Consider the following 23,607-nt stretch of genomic DNA (forward strand, 5'->3'; position numbering starts at 1 on the left):
TAGCGGCTTGTATTTTTTTTTTAAATACTTATTTACTTTATTTACTTTTTTTTTTTTTTTGAGACAAGTTCTCGCTACATAGCTCTGGCTATCCTGGAAATTACTATGTAGACCAGGCTGGCCTCAAACACACAGAGATCTTCCTGCCTCTACTTCCTGTGTGTCAGGATTAAAGGCATGTGCCACCATGTTCAGTGTAAGTTTTTTTTTTTTTTAAACTTGTCTCTGCAGATCAGGAATGAAACGTGTCTTACACAGCACAGTCCATTTGTTTCTGTACATCTCGTTATGCACAGCAGTGGTGTTGAACGAGAATATGGAGTAACCCACTTTGCAGGGGCACCTACCTGTCAGATGCAGCAGACCTGAGAGGGGGAATGTGGATTGAGGAAAGGAGTAGGCAAGAGACAGGAGATAAAGTCAGGAGGGCATCTGGTGAATTCCAGAATCAGTGCCAAGCTTTTATTCATTCAAAGATATTTTATACCCCCATCAAAAGAGGGGGAGAAGGCAAAAGACTTCCTTTCCAATAATACAAGGAACAGACAGAGTAATTACCTCTTCAATACCGGAGACATCAAATAACTACATCCTGAGTTAATTATTCTGTGGTATTGGCAGGACATGCAGTGACCACACCTTAGGTCAAGTATCCTCTTACATTCACATGTTAGGCCAGGCATCCTGGTTATTTCACCTTGGAAGAGCAATAGTAGTTTGAGCTCTCTGACCTTAAGTCAAGATGAAGTGGAGCCATTTTTACATTCATTCAGAACAAGAATGGACCTCACATTCTCGTATGTTTGAATACTTGGTTGGAACTGTTGGGAAGAATTAGGAGGTTCGGCCTTGTTGGAGGTGTGCCACTGGGGATAGACTTGGAAGTTTCAAAAACCTAGACTTTCTCAGTTAGCTCTCTGCCTCCTGCTTGAGGATCAAGTCTGCTGCTGTTTGTCTCACCATGCCTGTGCTCTGCCATCAAGGACTGCAATCCTCTGAAACCATGAGCCCAAGTAAATGCTTTCTTCTCTAAGGTGCTTGGGTCACTGTGTTTTGTTACAGCAATAGAAAAGTAACTACAGGGCCAGGCATAGTGGCCCACATCTTTTGTCTCAGCCCCAGGGAGGCAGAGGCAGGCAGATCTCTGTGAGTTTGAGACAACCTGGTCTACATGTCAGGTTCCAGGACAGCCAAGTCTACATGGTGAGACCGTATCTTGAAAAGAGAAACAAGCAAAGAAAGAAAAAGAAAAGTAACCCGCAGCTTACTTTTTTCTTTCTTGAAAGTTAACTATAAACCAGATTGTCCCATTATGCTTCCTACAGTCTAGATTTTTACAGACTAGACCTTTGTGGGACAGTTTTGTTTTAAAGTACTGGACTAGACCAAGGTGAACAAAGAGGACTGTGTTTCTATAGCAGACAGAACCTGGTATTACTGTGGTTTTTAATTAAAACCTTTTGATGACTCTAATCTGGCTAAGAAACAAGGCTGAGGGCTTTGTCAGGGCCTGTGGTCAGCCTTGGCCTCTAATAGAAGGCAAAGCTTTTTTGTTTCTCCTCCAGACCTGTGTGTTTACTGCTGTTTGTTCCCAGAAGCACTTCCTTTCTGTACTCAGGGCCCATTGCACTTTTACCTGCATTTGGTATCAGAGAACCCATGTATTAAAATCACAGGCAACTGTATTTATGGCCCCTCCCACCTCCCCCTGCTCTTGGCTTTCTCTTCCTTTGTAGCTCATTCCATCTGGGTTATCTCAAAAGACCTTCGCAGAGGAAATGATGCACCTGCATATGCTGCGTAAAGGGAAAAGGAAGAGTCTTTGAGATAAAGAAATGAACAAAGACACAAAAGGAAAAGGCGGCTCTGACCCCAGAGAGATGCAAGTAGGCCTGTTGCTGGGAGCAGAAGAACCAGCTCAGATGCACCGAGAAATGAGAGGAGAGCCAGGATCCATTGTGCTAAAAGAATGTTGCCTTGCCTGGCACTGGTGGCACATGCCTTTAATCCCAGCAATCGGGAGGCAGAGGCAGAGGCAGTCGGATTTCTGTGAATTCAAGGCTAGCTTGGTCTACAAACAGAGTTCCAAGATTATTGCATGAGAAACCCTGTCTTGAGAAACCAAAAGAAAAAAAAAAAAAAAGGGATGTTGCCAAATCAGAAACCATAGTACAAAAACGAAGCTCGAAAGATGAACATGAAACTATTATCCAAACAAAGATAGAGTGGAAGTGAAAACAGGGAATGCTTCAGGCCTACTGAGACATCTCTAGTTTCATGCGAGAGTGCATGTGTGTCTGTGTGTGTGTGTGTGTGTGTGCGCGCGCGCGCGCGCGCGCGCGCACACACACACACACACACACACACACACATCAAATCTGTCTAGGTGTATGGAGAGTGGACTGCTGGGATGGCTGCAGGTAAGGCTTCTTACCCTCACAGGCAGGTCCATGCAACAGCTCCTAGGCTCCCTGTATTCCAGGATAGCTAAGAATGCAGCCTAACACATTTGAAGATCACAATGTCATGTTACAATGTCAAAGATCACCACCCCTGACCCCAAGCCAGAGAGGCTGTTGGGATTTGGCCAGTGAGCAGCACAGGCTGGAAGTAAGGCCTTAGATTCTTCCTACTCTTCCCTCCAGGCACTTGTGACCTTGTGACTTCCAGTCTTCCTAAGCCACAGCTTTTGTAATTGCTGGTTATTATTGTCAAGGGCTAATAATATACTGCTCTGTTGGCTTGCTATGGGCTGGGCATGTTACATGTCTTGATGCTTCATGTACTGAAGATTGGTCCCCACTGTGGTGGTATGGAAATGGTGGAATCTTTAAGAAGGGTGCCTAGGGTCATTGTCCTTGGAAGAGACTAATGGTGTTCTCTCAGATTGAGTTATTTCTCCCATGAGAGTTAGTTATAAAAAGGGAGAGACTGGTCTTTAAAACTGCCTGGCTTCCTGTTTCCTACATGAACCTTTTCTGCATGTGGCAGTGCGCCTGCCATTCTTACCCTATCCAGAAGGAGACCCTCATAGAGGCTCACCGTACAGGCCAGTCTAACTGGCTTTTCACCTCTGAAACTTTGGGAACATTTCAAGGTTTTATTTACTTATTTTTGAAAACAGGGTTTCTCTGTGTGATAGCCCTGGCTGTCCTGGAACTGGCTTTGTAGACCAGGCTGGCCTTGAACTCACAGAGACCTGCCTGTCTCGGCCCCTTGAGTGCTGGTATTAAAGGCGTGCACTACAACCTCTGGGTCCACAAGTTCCCTCTTAAGATATTATTTGTAGGTATTTGGCAGAGAATGTGTGAAAACATTGCTTTAGGAATAATGTGGTGATATATTATTTATGATTTAATAACGATTGCCTGAAGGATCAAAATGCATAGCCAGCCATACTAGTTAGCTATAGAAGCTGGGTGGTGGTGGAACACACCTTTAACCCCAGGACTCAGTAGACAGAGGTAGATGGATCTCTGTGAGTCTAAGGCCACCCAGGGCTACACAAGATTTAATCAGTCTAAAAGAGAAAACACCTCACAGGAAGGAGATCTCAGCACTTGGGATCTCACGCCTTTAATCCCAACTCTAGAGAGGTATATAAGATAGGAGCAGAAATTCAGTCTGGGGCAATTTTGGTTTCCAGCCACAGTTGCTTTAGCCTCGGTAGAAGTAAGAGCTACTGGATTGCTGCTTTGCTTTGATCTCCAGCTTAAAGCTTGAATCTCAATATCTGTGTCTGGGTTTTTATTTTTTATGTTACAAAATGCAGTCTGGAGTCCTGTCCCCAGCACTAAACAGAATCCCAAGAACAGCGGCTACCATATTCTCCATGTGCTTCTAAACTCGAACAAAGTGTTCCTTTGTACCAGATGAGTCCTTAGACAGGAGATCTAGGTAAAGCAAAGAGAACGAGAATAAAAAAGCACCAATGAAGAGGAACTGACTTTACTATGTTAGAGGAAAATTGATTTAGATATACATCACACTTAACAACTGAAAACAAAATTTCTGTATTCCAAATCTAAGAATCGTAGTCCATGATTTTTTAACAATTTTTCCTTGTCCCTCAGTGGAACAATGAATTAGATTTGAGGCAAGGGAAATGAGTGATTTTAAACTCCTCTCAAAGGATCTAAAACCCTTATAGAGAGTGTTGTTATATCTCTTGATTTCTAGAGGATAAACAGGGATCCAGGAGAGACCCAAGGCAGTCTGGCTTCCATGTGAGAAGGGTGCCAGGCCACCCCCTACACTAGGTTAGAGGAGGGCTGATGGAATCTTTCCCGATTTTCTTCAGGATGATCTTGGTGTCCTGGGCAACTAATTGAAGCACGCGTCTGTGTTTTTTGCGTCTGAACCAGGCGACACAGCAGCGTAAGCATGGGAGATATTTAAGAATGCTAAAGAACACGCTCACCAAAATACAAGTCATCAGTCTCAGTCTCCAGTCCCCTCTTCGGAGAGTGTGCATGTTTTGGGACTTCAGGTTGGCCTTGTACTCTTGCACTACCGTCCCCATGCTCTGGGCTACCTGCTGAAGTGATTGATCATCTATACCAAATTTTAGTCGGTACGTTTTCACACACTCTTCCATGTCATCATCATCCCTGATGCAAACAGAATGCTCCGAACCTCCATTGCCTACTCTCTCCTTCAAGAAAGCCACTTTTTCATCAATGATCTTCTCACAGGTGCCAGAAAGAGTGTTTAAGGGCACACAGCACCTGATGTTGGAGAGGTCTTTGTGCAGCATGTCCCTAAGCTTTGGAAAGTCATGTAGTAAAGGGTCTAGATTGGATACCAAGAATATGGGGGGTATGTTCACCCCCTCCTTTTGGAGATTCTCCTGGATATTCTCCCGTATATTCTGTAGGAGCCGGACCTCTGAAAGGACACATGTACTGAGGTCCCTGTCCAGCTTGGTCCAGACAATATAGAATCTCTTCCCCATCCTCTGGATGACTTTGGCAAGATTTACATGATTCAAGCTGAACTGTTCAGAGGCAATGATGATGAACAAATCATACATGTTGAATTTCATCTCTTCCCCATAGTTATCCACGGTTTGGGCTGTGGCCCCCAAGCCAGGCAGGTCCCACAGTACCACATTGGGAAACTGGGACGAAGAGTATTTTGCCCGTGTCTGTGTGGTCCTCACCACCCCAGTGGGAGCCGAGGCATCTTCCTCATGGCCAATGATTCGGAGCGCATTGATGAAAGATGACATGCCGTTGCCCGAGTCCCCAGTCACAGTGATGTTCACTGGAGTTTGGGACAATGCTGCCACAGTCTCCTTGACCCCATACACCACATCCAGCATTTTCCCTTCTTTCAAGGCCCTTTCAACGGTCCTGCTGACTTCGGGTAAAATACCACCCGCTGTTTGATATGACGTGGCAAAGGCGAAGGACGAATTCAGTGGTGCGTAAGAGGTCTCTGCCATGTTGGGGAGTAGTGGCTCAGCCTGTAGAAATGTAAAAAAGTTGTGGTGTTAGACGTGGGAGGGTATCGGAACCCTGAGGTTCCAGATCCATAACCAGGGGACTAGCAAAGACATTTCATTTACAAACAGAATGGTTCAGGAGATGATCACACATTCACAGAGGGGAAGATGTTGCTCTGGAGGATGCTTGTGCAGCCATTGTGTGAAGGCCTGTAGTTCTGAAGCATGATGGGAGAGGTTAGTCAGATCACCCAGTGGGAACACAGGTTAGTCTAAGCGAGTAGGCAGGATGGACAACTGAAAATTTGAGGGTTAGCTTTCCTCACTAAGCACGGGCTGGTGAGGACCTGCAAGCCCTCTGTATAATTTAATTATTCCTTTCTAAAACGCAACCCTGCCTTTTCCTTTTTCAAACAACATTTTTAAAAATATTGGGGATCACATTTTTTTCTAGTATATTCTCATCTCCCATCAACTTCAACAGACAAAACAATTTCTAAGTAGCCTGCCACTGGTGTCTTGGTCAGTATTACGTTTGTACATTTCTGTGCATGACTGTTGTTAACATTATTATTGGAGAGACTCAAGAGTAGATTTTTCTTGCTGGCTGGTTGCTTGCAATGAAATTAAAGCATGAGTGGGAGTAGTCCAGGACTGAGAAAAGAACTGGTTGAGATCACAAGGTTACAACACTCAAGCTGCTCCTTATGGATGGACTATGCTATCCTCTCTGAAAATTCAACTTTCTTCTTGTGCATGATCATAAATAAAAACATTCTATTACCCAGGGCTAGTGAGATGGCTCAGTAGCTAAGGGCACCTGCTGCTGAATCTGATGATCTGAGTTCAATTCCAAGAACCCACATGGAGAGAGAACTGACTCCCGAAATTTGTCATCCAACCACCCCCACATGCATGCTTGAGCACACATAAACACACACACACACACACACACACACACACACACACACACTAAATGTAATAAATTAAAACAATTCTAAAATCCAAGGCCTTTTTTTCCTTTTTAATAGAGCCTTTCTGTCACATTAGGAACACCCAATGGCACATCTGGAGACATGCCTTGTCCTTACATTGAGGGGGAAGTTTTTCTAGAAGACCCCATTATATCTGTAGAACACATTCATGACCATGATACATCCTACAGTGCAGCTTCCCAGCTTCCATAATGTCCTTGGGCTTGGGCACCTCTTTCACATATGCCTCTCCCGGGATAGAATCTGAATACAACTCAGTTCTGCTTGCCATTGCCTTGTTATTCAGCCTTGGTACTTCGATTTATCCTCTACAAAAGGAAATGGGCCTAGAGACCATTCTGTGTTTGAGGCACTCAGCATTTTGTAACATGGACACACTCCCGGAACTCCAGGTTTCTGTCTCGTGCACCAGAAAGTCATGCTACCCACCTCCCAGGACTTGTGTGATGGTTTCATGACAAGATCCGTGTGATGTTCTCTGCACAACTCTCAGCTCTCTTGGTGAGGCTCTCTGGTTTTATTGGGGTCTCCGAGGAAGCCGTTCCTCGGGTTCTTCCTCCACTCTTCCACTTTAACCACACAGCAAGAAGGTCCTGTGTCTGTGAGTTGTGTTGGGTCCTTCGAATGCCTTATCTCACTTAATAGTCCTCAAACCCTATTAGATAAGTGGTATTCATTATTGTTGATTGTGGGTGAAGAAACAAAGAATTGTGAATAAATAGTCTTTTTTTTTCTAATTTTTTTAAGATAGGGTCTTGCTTTGTAACCCACACTGACCTCAGATTTATGATCCTCCTGTCTCAATCTCTCTAGTGCTGGGATTACAGGGGCATACCACCATGTCTAAGAACCAGAGTGTAAGGAATCCAAAGGTTGAGCCCTGGAATGGGACTCCAGGTTTCTGTCTGTATAGTGAAGACAATCCTATTGAATAGAGGATTTGATGTGTGCTGAGGGGCTTCCCTTGGAAACCCTGATCTATTCACTGCCACAAGTTGCCATTTACACCTTACATGGACACATATTTTATAATTTTGGAAACCAATGTGTTCTGCTGTCTTTTATGTGCATCCTACAACTGAATTGCAGTAGTAAAAGAAATTCCCCCAGTGTCTCCAACTACTGGGAACTTGTTTTGGGGTTGAACTCATCAAGAGACCAAGATGCTTCATCAAATGGTCACAAAGAGGTCCAGAGTTCAGTGGGAGGGAGAACATGGGAAAGCTTGCTGTCACGTGTTATCACACCTGCATAGAGACTGCAAGCTCTTTAAGCCAGCGACTATCGAGACCATTCAGAGTCCTCCTCCAGCTGCTGCTGCGTCAGACCTGAGATGATATGGCTTGGCCTGGCTGGTGCTTCCTGCTTCAGAGTGTCAAGGTGCCCTGAGCTGGGTATATAGGCACCATGGTGGGCTGGTATATTCTGAGGCAAAGTTGGAAGCCAGGGGAATGAAGCCAGACAAAGTCCAGGAGGACAGAACATTCTGCAATGGTGTGTGGAGATGGGGAGGGGGGCAGAAAAAAGCTGTGTGAAATTCAGTAGTGTCTTGTCCTCAAGGTAACTCTGCTCCCTTGTCCGTCATTGACCAAGGTCTCATTCTGTGTCTGCTTTACTTTACCATGAGTTTTATTCACCAGGGTAGAAGATGAGTGCAAACCATGCTTTTCTCAGAACCATTTATGTCACTGTGACTGAAGATGGGGACTTCCCACACTTGTACACCTTGTACTAGACCCTGTGGGAGGTGGTGCAGGTCAGGGCTGCACACAGGATCCAGGAACTCTTAAGATGGTTGTGTCCTGCTGCAGTCCGTGTATTACAAGTACACTGTGGACAAGCCATGGGTAACTGTGTAAAGCTGCAAGTTCCTCTGGGAGCCACTCAGGAGAGTGTTGTTGTGGATAGCCTCGGAGTACTGGTAGCTCAGGACACTGACCAGTATTTGCAAAGAACCCATAGAATTCTTTTTGAGACTCATATGCCCTCTACTTCCTTTTTTTTGAGGTTCCTTCCCAGATTATACCTCTATTTCACCCCCTCTGTAAAGGGTTAAGATGCCCATGGAAAAATGTAGATCCTTATGGATTCTGGAGGGAGCTTAAGAAGTAGATATAACTAGAGAGGGGAGCTGGGCCTGGAAAGAAGAATCAGACCCCATGAGCAGTGTCTTTGGAGTCTCCCAACAGACACAGAACTGAGAGCATGCTCACACACACTTGTCCATAGCTGCATGGAAGTGGTAGGTACCACACAATTCACTCTGGCACTGCTTTATTCCATTTAATTCACTGAACTGAGTTTTACTATTTTCTACTCCAATTAATTAATTAAATTGAAAACATGCTTATTATAACCTACTAAATAAATTTCATGGCTTACCTGATGCAAAATGAAGCACATTTACAAGTGGTTTTATTTTATTTTATTTTTTGTGTAGGGCTCTATGTAGTTCATACATCACACAACTTTTATGGATCTCCATCAGAAAGACTCATGGAAATGTGGGAACCAGAGTAGACTAGTAATGAACCTAAAATCAAGGATTTTTGTGAACTAATATCCTTGTGTGTTCTAAAACCCTCATTTATTCCTTATTCCTTATTTGATCACTATTAGGAAAGACTGAGAGAAAACTCAAGATGTTTATTTATCTCTGGAAAGTGTGCTAAACTTCCTCAAGGTGAATGGGGACAATACTGAGCCCAGCTGCTCGGGAAGATAGTGTTTGAAAAGTTAGTTAATTTATAGATTAGTCAATGAGTTGGTACCTTAAACAGAGCCACTCCAATGCAAATAAGACATTTAGATGGAGTCACACAAAAAGGTCACTAAGGTACCTTATATTAAAACCCACCCTGAGGTCTAGACAAAAAACAACTCTTTTTTTTTCATATTTTACATTTATCTTAGATATTGCCTATGCTCCATTCTGATCTTAAGAATTTACTCTTGTAGAGAAATGAAGAGGTGCTATCTTAGATCCTAAGAGAATACGGGCTGGCATACTCTGCCCTCTTTCTTCAAATTTAGCCACTATTAGAAGACCCACAGGCTAGGATTATGCTGGTGGCTTGGATGGATTTAAGCAGCAAAGATATTGCAGTGCTGTGTGGTACTGAAGACAGTCAGAGAGAGGCCCTGCCTAAGCAAAATAGGCCATATCACAAGGTTCCAAGACTTGGTGTCATAGTTCTACTTTTCACTTCGTAACGACAGAAGTTGTGGGAGATTGGCAGTGAACAAGATGCACTAACGAGGCTTTTACTTACCGGCTCCAGAGGAGGGATTATGTGGGGTCCAGATGTTAGCTGCCTTCCAGAAGAATCTTGCTGTCCTCCAGCAGTTCTCTATGGAGCGATCTAGAACTGGAATGCAGACCCAGGATGTTCAGAGATGAGTTGCAGAGGTCTGGAGTTCTTCTAAGACACTGTCATGAAGGAGTAGGAGCTGGCTGACCGAGTGAGTGGATTTACTGCCTTTCTGCCTCTTGTATCTGTGCAGACCTTGTTTTTTTGCAGTTGCTATATCTGAGTCCTGCTTGTCAAGGCTGGGACGGGGAGTAGGTTTCAGTTTCAATTCCTGGAAACAGCTGGTTTGAAGGATTAGACTGGGCAGGGTACATAGTATTCGTCAGAGAGTGGGCAGAGCACTGCTGGGCTGATCTGAGTTCAACATAAGTGGGGGTGGGGGAGTAGGTGGGGGGATGGGGACTTGAGTCAGGGGTTTGTCATGTCTGCTGAGAGACCTTGACAGCCACCCTGTGCTTGCACCTGTTCCTTCTTTACATGGACACCACCCGGGCAATGCTAACCTTCAGAACTGTAAACACTGGCCCCTTAGGTGCTTGGAGACAAGGGCTGCAACCTAGTTCTGTGTGATTGTTTCCCGTGGTTGCCAGCTCACTTGATTATCCTAACCTCACTGTCTTCATCAAGGAGAAAGCCAGAGCACCAGGGAGTGGGGGAATCAGGCTCTAGTCCTCGCAGTCAGTGTTTGAGTGGGAAGTGGGTCTGAGCTGAGAGGGCATATATCTTTTCCCTAAGATCCAGGAGTTAGTTTATTAGAGTTGGACACCTGAGCAAAAGCAGGAATTGGAGACTCTGACCCTGGCATAGAAGCACTGACCCCCATGTGTTGTTTTCATGAAGAAAAGCACAAGTGTTTTCTAGCAACTGGCACAGGCACAGTGACAAAGGGGACAGGCAAGAGGAGCCCTGTTGCTTTCAGAGGGTCAGGGCAGCTCTGTCATTCTCTTTGCTGCTTTTCTGTACCTACTGGAAAGTTCTCACTGCCCAGCTGAGTCAAGAGGAGCAGGGGTGTACATGCAAGCAGAACTGAGCCTGTTTCATATTCACTGTGGAGCGAGACAGGCTGGGCAGGGAGAGAGGAGGAGGCTCACACAGGCACTTTCCAGTGCCCTAAACACAACTTCTGCCAACTTTTGGGCTCAGTATTGCCCAAAGGTCTGTGAAATATAACAGACCTCTGGTCACAGGGAGCCCTTTGTCACCCCTTCAGGTGACCAGTAATGTGATCCTTTACTGATGATGGTAGCTTTCGCTTTCTCCTTCCTGGAAGAGACTGAGTTGCTAAGAAGACAAATAAGTGTGAACTTTGCCCTCCCCCCCTTTTCATTCCTGTTCTTGTTTAATGAACTGGAGGTTTTGAGTGACAGCCAGAAGCTGTCCCTCTATTTTGCTTCCCTCTAAGCCCTTGGCCTGGGGAGAAATCAGGCTACTGCTAGTCTCTGGCTGATTTCGATCTTTGTCTATAGAGACTGGTAGGGGCTGTCTATCGTCCTGCCTTCTTTATGTGATTTCCATAAGAACAAATAGGAAAAGGTCTCAGGGCAGTAAAGGAAGATCAGAAGGAGAGTTTCTGGAACCTTCTATGTCAGTGAGCCAAAATTCCAACCCAATCCTCTCATGCTCTTGCTCCTGGGTAGGAACCAAGGCTGACACAGCAGGACTTGTATGATTGGGCATCAGGGAAAGGCTCCTTAAGGCAGGATGACATAATGGCTGGATGCAGTGTGTGAGCACAGAGGATAATCAGAACACAGGCAGCCTGTCCTTGAAAATGCCGTTTGTATTTGGGTGAGGCAGTCTGGAGTTAGACCTCCCTGACGAGGCTAGGCTGAGGGTTAACTTCAGGTGGTTGCATGTTTAGAAGCTTCGTGGGTAAACTGGGCCATGGGGACACATGCATAATCTAATCAGTTGGGAGACAGAGGTAAGAAGAGCTTGAGTTGCAGACTTCTACCTTGTATTATAATAGCAAGTTCCAGGCCAGCTTTGGCTTCATAGTGAGACTTTTCTTTTTGTTTTTTTTGTTTGTTTGTTTTTTTGAGACAGCATCTCTCTGTGTAGCCCTGGCTGTCCTGGAACTTGCTCTATAGACCAGGCTGGCCTCGAACTCATAGACATTCACCTGTCTCTGACTCCTCAAGTGAGATTAAAGGCATGCACCACCACACCCCAGCAAGATTTTTTTAAAAAAAGATTAATTTATTTTATGTATCCAAATGTTTTGCATGTGTGCATATGCACACTGTGTGTGTGTCTGGTGCTTTCATAGGTCAGAAGAGGATGCTAGATCCCCTGGAACTGGAGTTAAGGACAGTTGTAAACCACCATTCAGGTGCTGGGGACTGAGCCTGGGGTCTTTTGCAAGAATAGAAAGTGCTCTTTTTTGTTTTTTGAGATAGGGTTTCTCTGTGGCTTTGGAGGCTGCCCTGGAACTAGCTCTTTATAGATCAGGCTGGTCCCAAACTCTGCCTCCCGAGTGCTGGGATTAAATGCATGCGCTACCATCACCTGGCTGAAAGTGCTCTTTTTGAAAAATGTTTTTGGAGATCGAATCTCACTGTGGCCCCCATGGTCTAGAACTCTCAATGTAGACCAGGCTGGTCTTGAATCCACAGAACTCCACCTGCATCTGCCTCCTGAGTGCTGGAACTAAAGGCATGAGCTACCATGACCAACACAGACCCTTAACATCTGAGTTATTCAAGATCCTACTTCAATAGGCTTTTGTTTTGATTAATCATTAATTCACTGTAGATAGAAAGGGAAGGTCAACGACCATAAAACACACAGTCCTCTTGTTTCTCTGTTTACTTTCTCTGATACTGATGTGACGGTGGGAACTGCCTTTCTCTTGCCCCTCCCCCCTTTCGTTCAATAATGATATCCTGGTACTGTTCCTCCATTGCCACACCAGGTTACACTTCACAGAAAGATTCATGCTGATTCACTCTGGCTTATCTGGGCCTTGTACATTGCTGGCTGACCTGTCAGTCACAATATCACACCTATCATATGTGGAGGCATGCCCTTGTGCAGACACATGCACAAATCCGTATCCACATGCACACACACACACACACACACACACACACACACACACACACACAACTTGCAGCCACAGAGCCTTGTACCCACTATTGTGACAGGCTAATGAAGTCATCCTCCAAAGCATCCATCCTTTGCTTTGTGACTATAGAAAGGGACCTAGTATTTCTGTCAGGTGTAATGTAGGTATTTCAGCTCCAAGCTCAGCAAACTTAGTTTCTCATGGATATTATTATTATTATTATTATTATTATTATTTTGGTTTTTAGAGGCAGGATTTCTGTGCAGCCCTGGCTGTCTTGGAACTCTGTAGACCAGGCTGGCCTTCAACTCAGAGATCCACCTGCCTCTGCCTGCTGGAGTGCTAGGATTAAAGGCATGCACCATCGCCACCACCAACCAGTTGTCCTTGTTCTTATGTGTGACACCGACTCACTCACAGAAGGCTTGTCTACTGCAGCACGGATGATGCTCTGACAGTAAGGGCTTCCTGGTTTCCTGCTCTCACAGAGTTAAGGACACATGCTATTCTTTCCTCTCACAAAGCACCCACAGAGGTATTCTATCACATGCTGTCATGCTTAGAGCTCTAGTTATCATGAAGACACAGCTCAATTCTTCAGCATACAGAACTGTACTTTGTCTACCACAAGGAAAGCATGGTGTTTACAAGTTGGGGATCAAAAAGGAGTTTACCTCTTCTGCAGCTGTTCCCTCCTGGCTGTGACCTCATACTGGATGCTGGACTCAGTGAACTTAGGAAGTGTGTGCAACAGAATCTCACCTGGTTTGGAGGAGGTGGTTTCTCTCAGCACTTCCTGGCGAGGCGGAGCAGTTTCTCTCTTCGTCGCCTTTTCAAAATCTCATTTACTTGTCTGCTATCTCGGCTTTTATCATTCATGACAAGATCATTTTGCAGTTGCGAAGTAATTGCCTTTCCATTCTCTGAAGGGATAGAGAGTGGGGTTATTTTCTTGTGTAATATTTTAGTTTTCTAATAATGAACACATTTTGGCCTGGCTCACATATTTCACATAAAAAATGTCTCTCTTAGGGATAACCAGTTTTCTCTAGGGATGAGACTCTTGATGGGTTATCTAGTCCCAAGTGATCAGCCCTGAACACTTACATGGACAAGCAAGCGTGAGTGTGTGTTTGTGTGTGTGTGATGTATGTATGTGTGTAGCAATAATTAAAGAAAAGGGGTTATAAGTCTTAGATGAAGTTGAGGATTGTGGGAGAAGTCAGAGGGGGAAATGGAGGTATGAAAATGATGTAAATAGAGTATGGAAGTCTCAAAAAATGTTAAATTAAAAAAAAAAAAAAAAGGACATACAAAAAGTTCTTTCCTGATGTAGCCGGTAGGCGTCACTATGGTCCCATTTTTCATTCTCTCTAGCACTACCAGCTCAGCATCTATCCATGTGAAAACTGTGGACAAGGACGGTGTGAGGTGTGATTAAGGGTGATTAAGGGTAGGAGTTCACAGGCTCAGTCATGTGACTTTTCTGGAGAGATGGGAACAGTCACCTCTTCCCCCCAGATACAGCAAAGATGTTTCCTCCAAGCCTGTCTTAGTCAACCAGCAAACATTCTGGGGTGATTTGCAGAAGCTTGGGTGACTGAAGTCTGTGGCCTCACTGAGAGAGCCATCCACTGGGGGTGATGACACGTGAACACTGCATCCTTGGAAGCTCCTGTGCAAGGTGTAGACAGCTAGCTCTACTGCAGAAAGTCTCCTCTTTCCTAGCAAGTGTTTTTGCTGCTCATATAACCTTGGGGGAAGGATGTGTGAGTCTTGACCCCTTGAGCTTCTTGAGTATCTAATTTTCCTTAGGTCCTTGGGTTTTATGAGCCTCTCTCCTCCCTTCAGGAGGGAGTGACTATTTCAGTCCAGGGAAAGCAGCTATGCAGCACAGATTGGACTTACGATTTACATGGTACACTACCAATTTTTTTTTATTTTTTTTATTTTTTCAAGACAGGGTTTCTCTGTGCAGCTCTGGCTGTCCTGGAACTCGATCTGTAGACAGGCTGACATGGAACTCAAAGAGATCCTCCTGCCTCTGCCTTCTGAGTGCTGGGATTACAGGTGAGCACCACCACCACCACGTCAAATTTTGGGTTTTATTCCCCGTTTGTCCAGCAGGAGGAGCTGGACAAAGACTGAGCTAAAAAAAGTGTGTTGATTTATTCTAGAAAGACTTGACATGCCTCCTCATGACTGACAATGTCAGTATCGCACAGGGCATGTATTGGGAAACTGGATAGAAGGGAACTGGAAAAGCTCCCACTGCATTAATGTAATGTACAAGGGAACGAGTCTGTGCCTGACTGTGGAGCTGCTTCTCAGTGCAGATAAAACACTTGAGCTGAGTCAAATCGGAAGGGCACACAGATAGTGCTATCTTACAACCCTTTCTGATTTTGTTTTGTTTTGCTTATTTGTTTTTTTTTTTTTTTTTTTTTTTTGAGATAGGGTTTCTCTGTGTAACAGCCCTAGTTGTACTGGCACTCACTCACTGGGTAGACCAGGCTGGCCTCAAACGCATACAGATCCTCCTGCCTCTGCCTCCTGAGTGCTGGGATTAAAGGTGTGCCCCACCATGCCCGGCTTTACAGCCCTATCTTGTGATTCCAGTTCCATGGGTGGTGCAGGTGAGGGGATTTTGTGGGTGAGGCTTGTGAGTTCTCATATGTTCAGGGTAACCTAGGTATTGTCTGTGGGTGGTTCTAACAGTGGGATTTAACCCTTTAAGGAAAACGAGCTTACAGTAGAGTCCCTTAGATCTGGGTAGCACATTCTACTCCCTTCCGGCCAAACTTGAGCCCCATCAGAAGATCCAGGAGGCACGAGTAAGCACATAAGAGGGCTGTTTACCGCCTCCTCACTGCTGTGTTGGATAAGTTTAAGCAAAACATGTCCCGCGCGTGCTCTGTATTCCTCGCCAGCAAGAAATACACGCAGGACACTCGGATCCTTCTGCAGACAAGCTTTAATGCATCTTACCAGAGTGGAGACTGAACAGAGACTGAGCAGAGACACTAAACTAAGAAAACCATCCCTTATAAAAGGCTGACCAGCCGCCTGGGACGTATTACCCTATGAATGGCTTTAGCTCCTCAGGCAAAAATGAGCCACGGGATAGGCAGAGATCAAAGGAATGGAGATTACCCAGCGCCTGTGAAGTAATTCACACCTTGGTGTCTTCAGGCAGCATTATAATGCAGGAACCGGCTTCCTACAATAATATATGCTAGTTGGTACAGAAGACCATCAGAAGGGTGGAGAGTTGGCCCAGAGGTTAAGAGCACTGTTGCTCTTGTAGAGGACCCAGGTTCGATTCCCAGCACCCACATGGTGCCTCACAACCTTCTTTAATTCCCATCCCAGGCAAAATACTCGTATACACAAAAATAACTAAATTAATCTTTAAAGAGAAGAGCATCAGAGAGGGGCTCTGCTGTGAACTCCCTGGGTGGAATAATCCAGACCTCCAGCACTCCTATCCTGGTGTCAGGGGTTGAATTTCATGTTGCCTAGAGAACAGGGTTGTAATGGTCAAGCTTCACCGTCATTTTATTAGCTTTAAAATTATGTAGAGTCTGGTTGTATCTGTGTGTGTATTTCTAGGGAGGTTTAGTGGCGGTAGAAAGACCCACCCTGACCGTGGGTGGCATCGTTTCCTGGACTGAGGGCAGGGATGGAATAAAATCACCCATCAGCGTTTGTTGCTCTCAGTTTCCTGACTGCAGATGCGATGTGACCAACTGTCCCATGCTCCCGCTTTCATAGTTGAGTGCCACCATGGGCTGTGTGGTGGTTTGAATGAGAATGGATCCCATAGGCTCAAAGGTTTGAATACTTGCTCCCCAGTTGGTGTTATGTTTCGGAAGGATTAGAAGGTGTGGTCTTGTGCCACTGGGGACAGGCTTTGAGGTTCCAAAAGTCTGTACCATTTCCAGTCAGCTCTCTCTGTCTGCTGGTTGTGGGTATAAGCCCTCAGTCAAATGCTTTCTTTTTCAAGTTGCCTTGGTCGTGGCGTTTTATCAGAGCGCTACGAAAGTAACTAAGACAAGCTGTAGCTTTTTATAAACCACAAACAACAATTAACCCTTGTTTTAAAATTGTCTTTGTCAGAGAAACGGATAAGAAAACTAACAGAAGCCCTCCACTTAACTGCTACGGAAGTGACTGTGGCCTGATGCCACTTTGCTCCTGAAGTGTCACCCCTCTACCCCTAAGGAAATAGGTAGAGCTCAGGCAGGGCCGGACGGAAAGACCCTCAAACGATTCTTATCTAGAGCGAGGATGCTCAGCAAAGGAAGGGGTGAAGTGTGAAGTTCTGAGGTTGTCCCAGGACGTCGGGAGCCCGAGACCGAGGGAAAACTTCCTGGTTTTCCTTCCAGATCCGGTCCACGGAAAGCCCCTGTTCCTTGATTTGCAATTTCTACCCCTCCGTTCTTCATGCTCTGGCCTGGCCCTACGGGGTGCGAACTACTATGCGGACTGGTTTGGTTCCCATTTTGGACATTATTTGCATATTCAGCCAGCTCCTCATCCATCTCAGAGGGGCGGAGCCTAACTCCAGGCTTTGCATACTCTGCCCAGAGATGATCACCGACAGGGTCAGGCCTTCCAGGGTCTGACTGTGTAGAATCCCCACCTGGACTCCATCTTCCCAGCTTCTTTTATCTTACCCTGGAGATGAAACTCCATTTACTCTCGGAGCCACCCTGGCCCCTCCAACGGCTGCACACAGTCACCCAGGCATTGCTTCCTTTCTTACCTGCTTCTCCCACTTCACCGTCTTCTGCAAGCCTGCACTGGCCAGAGTCTTGCTCTGGAGACTTGAGCACAAATTCTGCCGGATCTCGTCTCTCTTGTGCGGCAATGTCACCCCTGTTTCTGTTTGCCTGACTTCCTTCCACTCAAGCAGGAAGGCGCTGAGGGCAGATGCAAGCACCTGCAAACCAGTATCTAAGAGTTGTTTGTTACTGTGACTTCCGTCAGTACCAAGCAGTGGCTCAGCCTGCCTTTTTTTCTCTGTGTTTCTGTCTGTCTGTCTTGGATTTTCGAGTGAAAAATCTCACTCCATGTCCCTGGTGGCCTGGAACTCTCTATATAACTGGAAGTCATCTAGGGGATTGCATCGTTCATCCCTCGGCATGAACAGGAATTTAATGACCGGAAAACGCAGAAAACCAAGCCAGAAGACCACCACGTGGGTGCTGGGAATCAGACCTGGGTCTAGCCCCTGCTGTCAGTTTTAATTAGCTATGCCACATACCTCACCAGACCAGCATGACGGTTTCTGTAATAAGTCATTTCTGAAACCAAACTGCTTCCTTTCACAGCATTCAAAGCTACACCCCAAGCTGAGGGAGGGGAAGCCTCGGCCTGAGCTTCTTGGAGGAAATCTCCAGGAAGATAAGCTCTCTCTTTACAAGGAGGCAGGGCCAGAGAACCAGCTCTGGTCAGGAAGAAAGGACTAATGGGCCACAAACATGTTCTCCTTCTTAAAACAAAGCAATTCTGTTTCCCTCTTTACTCTGTTTCCATAATTTCTTAGAAAGTATAATTTTAATTAATTCTTTGAGAAATTTATACACATACACAATGCATTTTGATCATATTCATCCCTACTTTTTCCCTAATTCCTAGGTCCACTCCTACTTCCTGTATTTCCTTTCAACTTCATGCCCTCTTTTTAATTATGATCCAGTCTAGTTTGTGCTGCCCATATACACATGAGGGTGGGTCCACTTTGTCCACTTTGTTTTCCTACCAGGAGTCATGCCAACCCTTAAAGGAAATGGATTTTCCCTCTCACAGATTCCATAACTCAATGGAGGGAGCTCCATGTACTCCAGGACATAGTCTATCAAGCTCCAAAATCTCCATGCATTGATGTATTTACCCCATGCCCATTTTCAGATGATAGAGCTGGCCTTAGGTTTCCCATGGCTTTCTGCATGTTTGTTTTCTGTACATTGTTGGACTGATAGGGGAAAAAAAAAGATTGATGCTTGCTTGTTGCTTAGGATGAGGATGAATGTGCAGACAGACTTTGGCACGCCTCCCTGCTGTGTGAGACGCACAGCACTGGAGCTTGTGATCTCCTGCTTTGATGGTAAGATTATTCTGTGTAATCATTCACTCACTGTTGACATACGGGTGAAAGCACATAGCTGCTAAATGTACATACAGTTCAGGTGTTTCTCTGTTACCTGGTTCTGGGAAGTCCATGAAGACTGCCTTCCTATTGCGTTTCTCCTCATGTGTTCAACCAGTGGTTTCCTTGTATGGTTTTAAGCATTTATCACTTAGTGCAACATTTTGATGTTCCAAGAGACTACAGGCACATGTCACACATCACATATCACTACCTCACATAGTATAAGTAGGCTGGAAGTTTGCAATACACCACAGGATGAATTGGTAGAAGCCCATTGTTGATAATCAATGGGCAGTTCCTTGTTTTATTATTTGTTTATTTTTTAATTTTTTTTTGACACAGGGTTTGTGGCAGTTTGAAGTAATTGGCCCCATAAGCTCATAGGGCATGGCACTACTTGAAGGTGTGGCTTTGTTGGAGTAGGTATAGCCTTGTTGGAGGAAGTGTGTCACTGTGGGCTTTGAGGTCTCTTTTGCTCAAGTTTCCCTCCATGTGACTTTCAGACCATTTCCTGTTGCCTGCAACGCAGGACTCCTTTAGAATTAAGGACAGAAGGAAAGGGTTATGGGATTTGCCTCCCACGCCTAAGGAAAGCTGTTGATGCCAGTCATGTGTCAGGGGTGTCTCTGAATGGAGGCCTAGAGAGGCCATTGTATGAAGCTGTGAAGTTGAAGCTGGATTGCCTTGGAGACTCCAAGATGTTAGAGATGCCAGAGCTGTGGGATGCCTGCTGAGGAGAGTTAATGGCAGGTAGTGGAACCAGCTTAAGAGAAAGAAGGGTGTTGTAGTCAACAAAGCTGAATAGAGTTAGAGATCTGAAGAGCATTTGACATCAGACATGCAGATGCGGAGTTTGGAGTTTGCTCAGGTGGTTTTTAGTCCTGCTTTGGTCTAGAATTTCCTCATTGTGCCCCCTTCCCTGTGTTTTAGAATTGTAATGTACAAGCCTGTGTCATTATATGTTGAAAGCATGTGATCTGATTTTTGATTTTCACAGGCGATTACAGTTAAGAGATTGCATGAATCTCAGAAAAGACTTTGAACTTTGGACTTTCATTTTAATTAATTAATTACTTAGTTTTTTTGAGATAGGGTTTCTCTGTGTAGCTTTGGAGCCTGTCCTGGAACTCATTCTGGTCTCGAGTCCAACGGAGATCTGCCTGCCTCTGCCTCCCAAGTGCTGGGATTAAAGGAATGCACCACCATCACCTGGCTGAACTTTGGACTTTTAAACATTGTTGAGACTGTGATAGACTGTTGGGACTTCTGAAGTTGAACTAAATGCATTTTGCATTATGATATGGTTATAAGCTTATGGGGTCCAGGGAGTGGAATGTGGGAGTTTGAATGTAATTGGCCTTCATAAGTTCATAGGGAGTGTTAGGGGATATGTGGCTTTGTTGGAGTAGGTATCGCTTTGTTATAGGAAGTGTGTCACTGTGGGGGCAGGCTTTAAGGTCTCTTTTGTTCAAGCTTCTCTCAGTGTGACTTTCAGACTATTTCCTGTTGCCTGCAAGATGTAGGACTCTCAGTTACTCCTCTAGCACTATGTCTGCTTGCATGCCACCATGCTTCCTGCCATGATAATAATGGACCGAAACTCTGAAACTGTAAGTGAGCCACCCCAATTAAATGTTCTCTTTGTAAGAGTTGCTGTGGTCATGGTGTCTCTTCACAGCAAAAGAAACCCTAAAGGAATCCTAAGACAGGGTTTCTTTTTGTGACAGCCTTGGATATCCTGGAAATGTAGACCAGATTAGCCTCGAACTCACAGAGATCCGCCTGCTTCTGCCTCGAGAGTGCTAGGATTAAATGTGTGCAACACTACTGCCTGGCTGGGCAGTTACTTATATTAGTTATTTTTTCTTGTTGCTGTGATAAAACCCTGGCAAAAACAATTTAAGAGAGGAGTTTATTTTGGGTCACAGTTCAAGGCTACAGTTCATTGTGATGGGGAAGGCAGCTAGCTGATCACATGGCATCTGCAGTCAGGGAGCAGAGGTGAATGCTGGCACCCAGCTGGCTTCCTCCATTGTATGCAGTGCAGGACTCCAGCCTAGGGACCAGTGCTGCTCACATTTACAGTGGGCCTTCCCATTTTGAATAACTTAGTCAAGATAATCCCATACAGACATTCCCAGAGATTTGTCTCCAAGGTGACTCTAGGTCCTGTCAAGTTGAAAATTGACACAAACCACCACACACAAACTGCAATGTGCTGAAACATTTTCCATATACAGGACAGAAAGCATCGAATCCTCAGAGGCGGACTTCTCTGCTGACAGCCTCCCCTGCTACACACACTATGGTAATGCCTTTCCACTGTGACTGTTAGTGATGAAACACACAGAAATAGATTAAAGGCCACTGAGACAGGGCCCTGGGTGTTCTACATGACACAGAGGCAGGTAAATGGCCATCAGGAGCAGACTGCTCAGTAGATGGTGTCACAAAGGACAGTAAGTCAGAAAGAGAAGAAATGACGTATTAATACTATTCACTTGCAGTGGGACACTCTAATGGTTGATCTGAGCCTAGAATAGTGATTCCTAGAAGCTGGAAAGGTGAATAGAGGAGCAGAGAGAGTTTGGATAACAGGTACCAAAAGGGTTAGATGTAAGGAGCTGGTTCTAAGGTGTTGCAGCACAGCACAGACATTCTTGTTTAAAATAACCTGTTATGGCTGGGCGTTGGTGGTGCGTGCCTGTAATCCCAGCACGCAGGAGGCAGAGGCAGGTGGATCTCTGTGAGTTCAAGGCCAGCCTGGTCTACAGAATGAGTGCCAGGACAGCCTCCAAAGCAATACAGAGAAACCCTGTCTCGAAAAACCAAAAAAAAAAAAAAATCCTATTATGTTCATTATGAATAAGTAGAACAGAGACACCCAGATGCCCCAGAGATGAGGCAATGGCATTACAATGACAAATGTACCCTCAGTTGGTCAGTATGTACTGTATACATGTACTTATTAATATTGGCTTATTATCTGTTAATCACAATAATTCCAATATGCCTAAGAATATGGACCTCTGACTCGCCAGATTAAAAAATGATTGATTTATTTTTATTTGATGTGCATTAGTGCTTTGCCAGCATGCATGTCTGTGTGAGGGTGTGGGATTCTCTGGAGTTGGAGTCATAAACAGTTATGAGTTGCAATGTGGATACTGGGAATTAAATCCAGGTCTTCTGGAAGAGCAGTCAGTGCTCTTAACTGCTGAGATACCTCTCAAGATTTGATAATTATGCACTCATTATTTGAGTCAAGTTGTCACACTGTATCTCACAAATAAGTATGATTGTAAATATATGCACGTCCCGCCCCCGCCCCCATGTGCACACACATGCAGACACACATTCTGGTATAAAGTGAGTAAGGATAATTATGGGGCTTGAGGAAATTAATTTTACATAGCATCTTGTCCAGGTGATGGTATCTGTGGTGGTTTGAAAGAAAATGGCCCCCATAGGAAGTAGCACTATTAGGAGGTATGGCCTTGTTGGAGAAGATGTGTCACTGTGTGTGTGTGTGGGGTGGTTTTGAGGTCTCCTATTCTTGAGTTACGCCCAGTATAGGATACAGACTCCTTCTGCTGCCTGCTTATCAAGATGCACAACTCCCAGCTCTTTCTCCAGCGCTTTGTCTGCCAGCATGCCACTGGCTGTGATGACAATGGACTAACAACCTCTGAACTATAAACCAGCCCCAATTAAATGTTTTCCTTTATAAGAGTTACTGTGGTCATGCTGTCTCTTCACAGCAAAAGAAACCCTAGCTAAGACAGTGCCCAAGTAATTAACAAGCACCAGTGTAGATGTTATTGTGAAAGTAAGTTTTAGATGAGGTTACATTTTAAAACAGGAGCCTTCCAATACTTTAGATGACCTCCTCTGCTGTAAACGCCCCTGTGTAACCAATTGAAAGACCTCAGAGATGAACAAAAACAAAACAAAGCAAACCTGAAATCCCCAGGAAGGAGAGGAAAGAATTGTTGTTGTTCGGACAGAAGTTGTAATATCGACTCTTCCAAAGGTTTCTGGGCTACAAGGCTGCCCTGTAGATACTGTGCTTGTCAAGTCTCACAGCTGAGTGAGCCAATGAGAGACAGAGGCAGAGAGAGAAGCAGAGAGAGAGAGAACTGGGGGAGAAGAAGAGGAGAAGGAAGAGGGAGAGTAGGCAAGAAGAAGAGGAGGAGGAAGAGGGGATAGAGGAAGAGAAAGGAGGAGAGGAAGTTGAGGAGAGAGACATGATAAGTTATGGATATGACAGTGTTGTGGTTTGAAGGCCACCAAAGGCTCTTGTGTTAAGGCACCTGGTCCCCAGCATGGCACAATATTTTTGAATGTTGTTGAGCCTTTAGGAGGAAGGGTCTAGTTGGTGGAAGTAGGTGATGAGAGTCAGTACTTTGTTACTCCTGCCCCTTGTTGTCACCTAGCTCTTTCTGCCACCATACTCACAGCCTTCTCTTATACTGAGTTATTTCTCTCACCATGCCCCTTTCATTATGAAAGAGTGCAATTCTCTGAAACTGAGCCAGACAAACCCTTTGTTCTCTTAAGTCATTTCTATCAGGTGTTTAGGACAATGTTACATGAAAGGAACGAATACAAATACTATATAGATCCAGACA

At 45.0% G+C, this 23,607-nt stretch overlaps 1 protein-coding gene across 2 annotated transcripts; it reads right to left on the reverse strand.

Annotated features, from left to right (window-relative positions):
• Window positions 1-3,932: 3,932 nt before the first annotated feature.
• LOC100768530 (immunity-related GTPase family M protein 1) lies at window positions 3,933-10,038 on the reverse strand. Of its 2 annotated transcripts, XM_027427675.2 has the most exons (3): window positions 9,714-10,038; window positions 6,871-7,096; window positions 3,933-5,467 (listed from the first exon to the last, which is right to left on the reverse strand). In XM_027427675.2, exons 2-3 carry the CDS (start codon window positions 6,895-6,897, stop codon window positions 4,256-4,258), a joined length of 1,239 nt encoding a protein of 412 aa, XP_027283476.1. In that variant the 5' UTR covers window positions 6,898-7,096; window positions 9,714-10,038; the 3' UTR covers window positions 3,933-4,255. The 2 variants fall into 2 exon arrangements, with proteins under 2 accessions (XP_027283476.1, XP_027283477.1); XM_027427676.2 differs by lacking the exon at window positions 6,871-7,096.
• Between the last annotated feature and the right edge of the window lie 13,569 nt (window positions 10,039-23,607).

Source organism: Cricetulus griseus, chromosome 7 (assembly GCF_003668045.3).
Source record: "Cricetulus griseus strain 17A/GY chromosome 7, alternate assembly CriGri-PICRH-1.0, whole genome shotgun sequence".
NCBI classification, from domain to species: domain Eukaryota; kingdom Metazoa; phylum Chordata; class Mammalia; order Rodentia; family Cricetidae; genus Cricetulus; species Cricetulus griseus.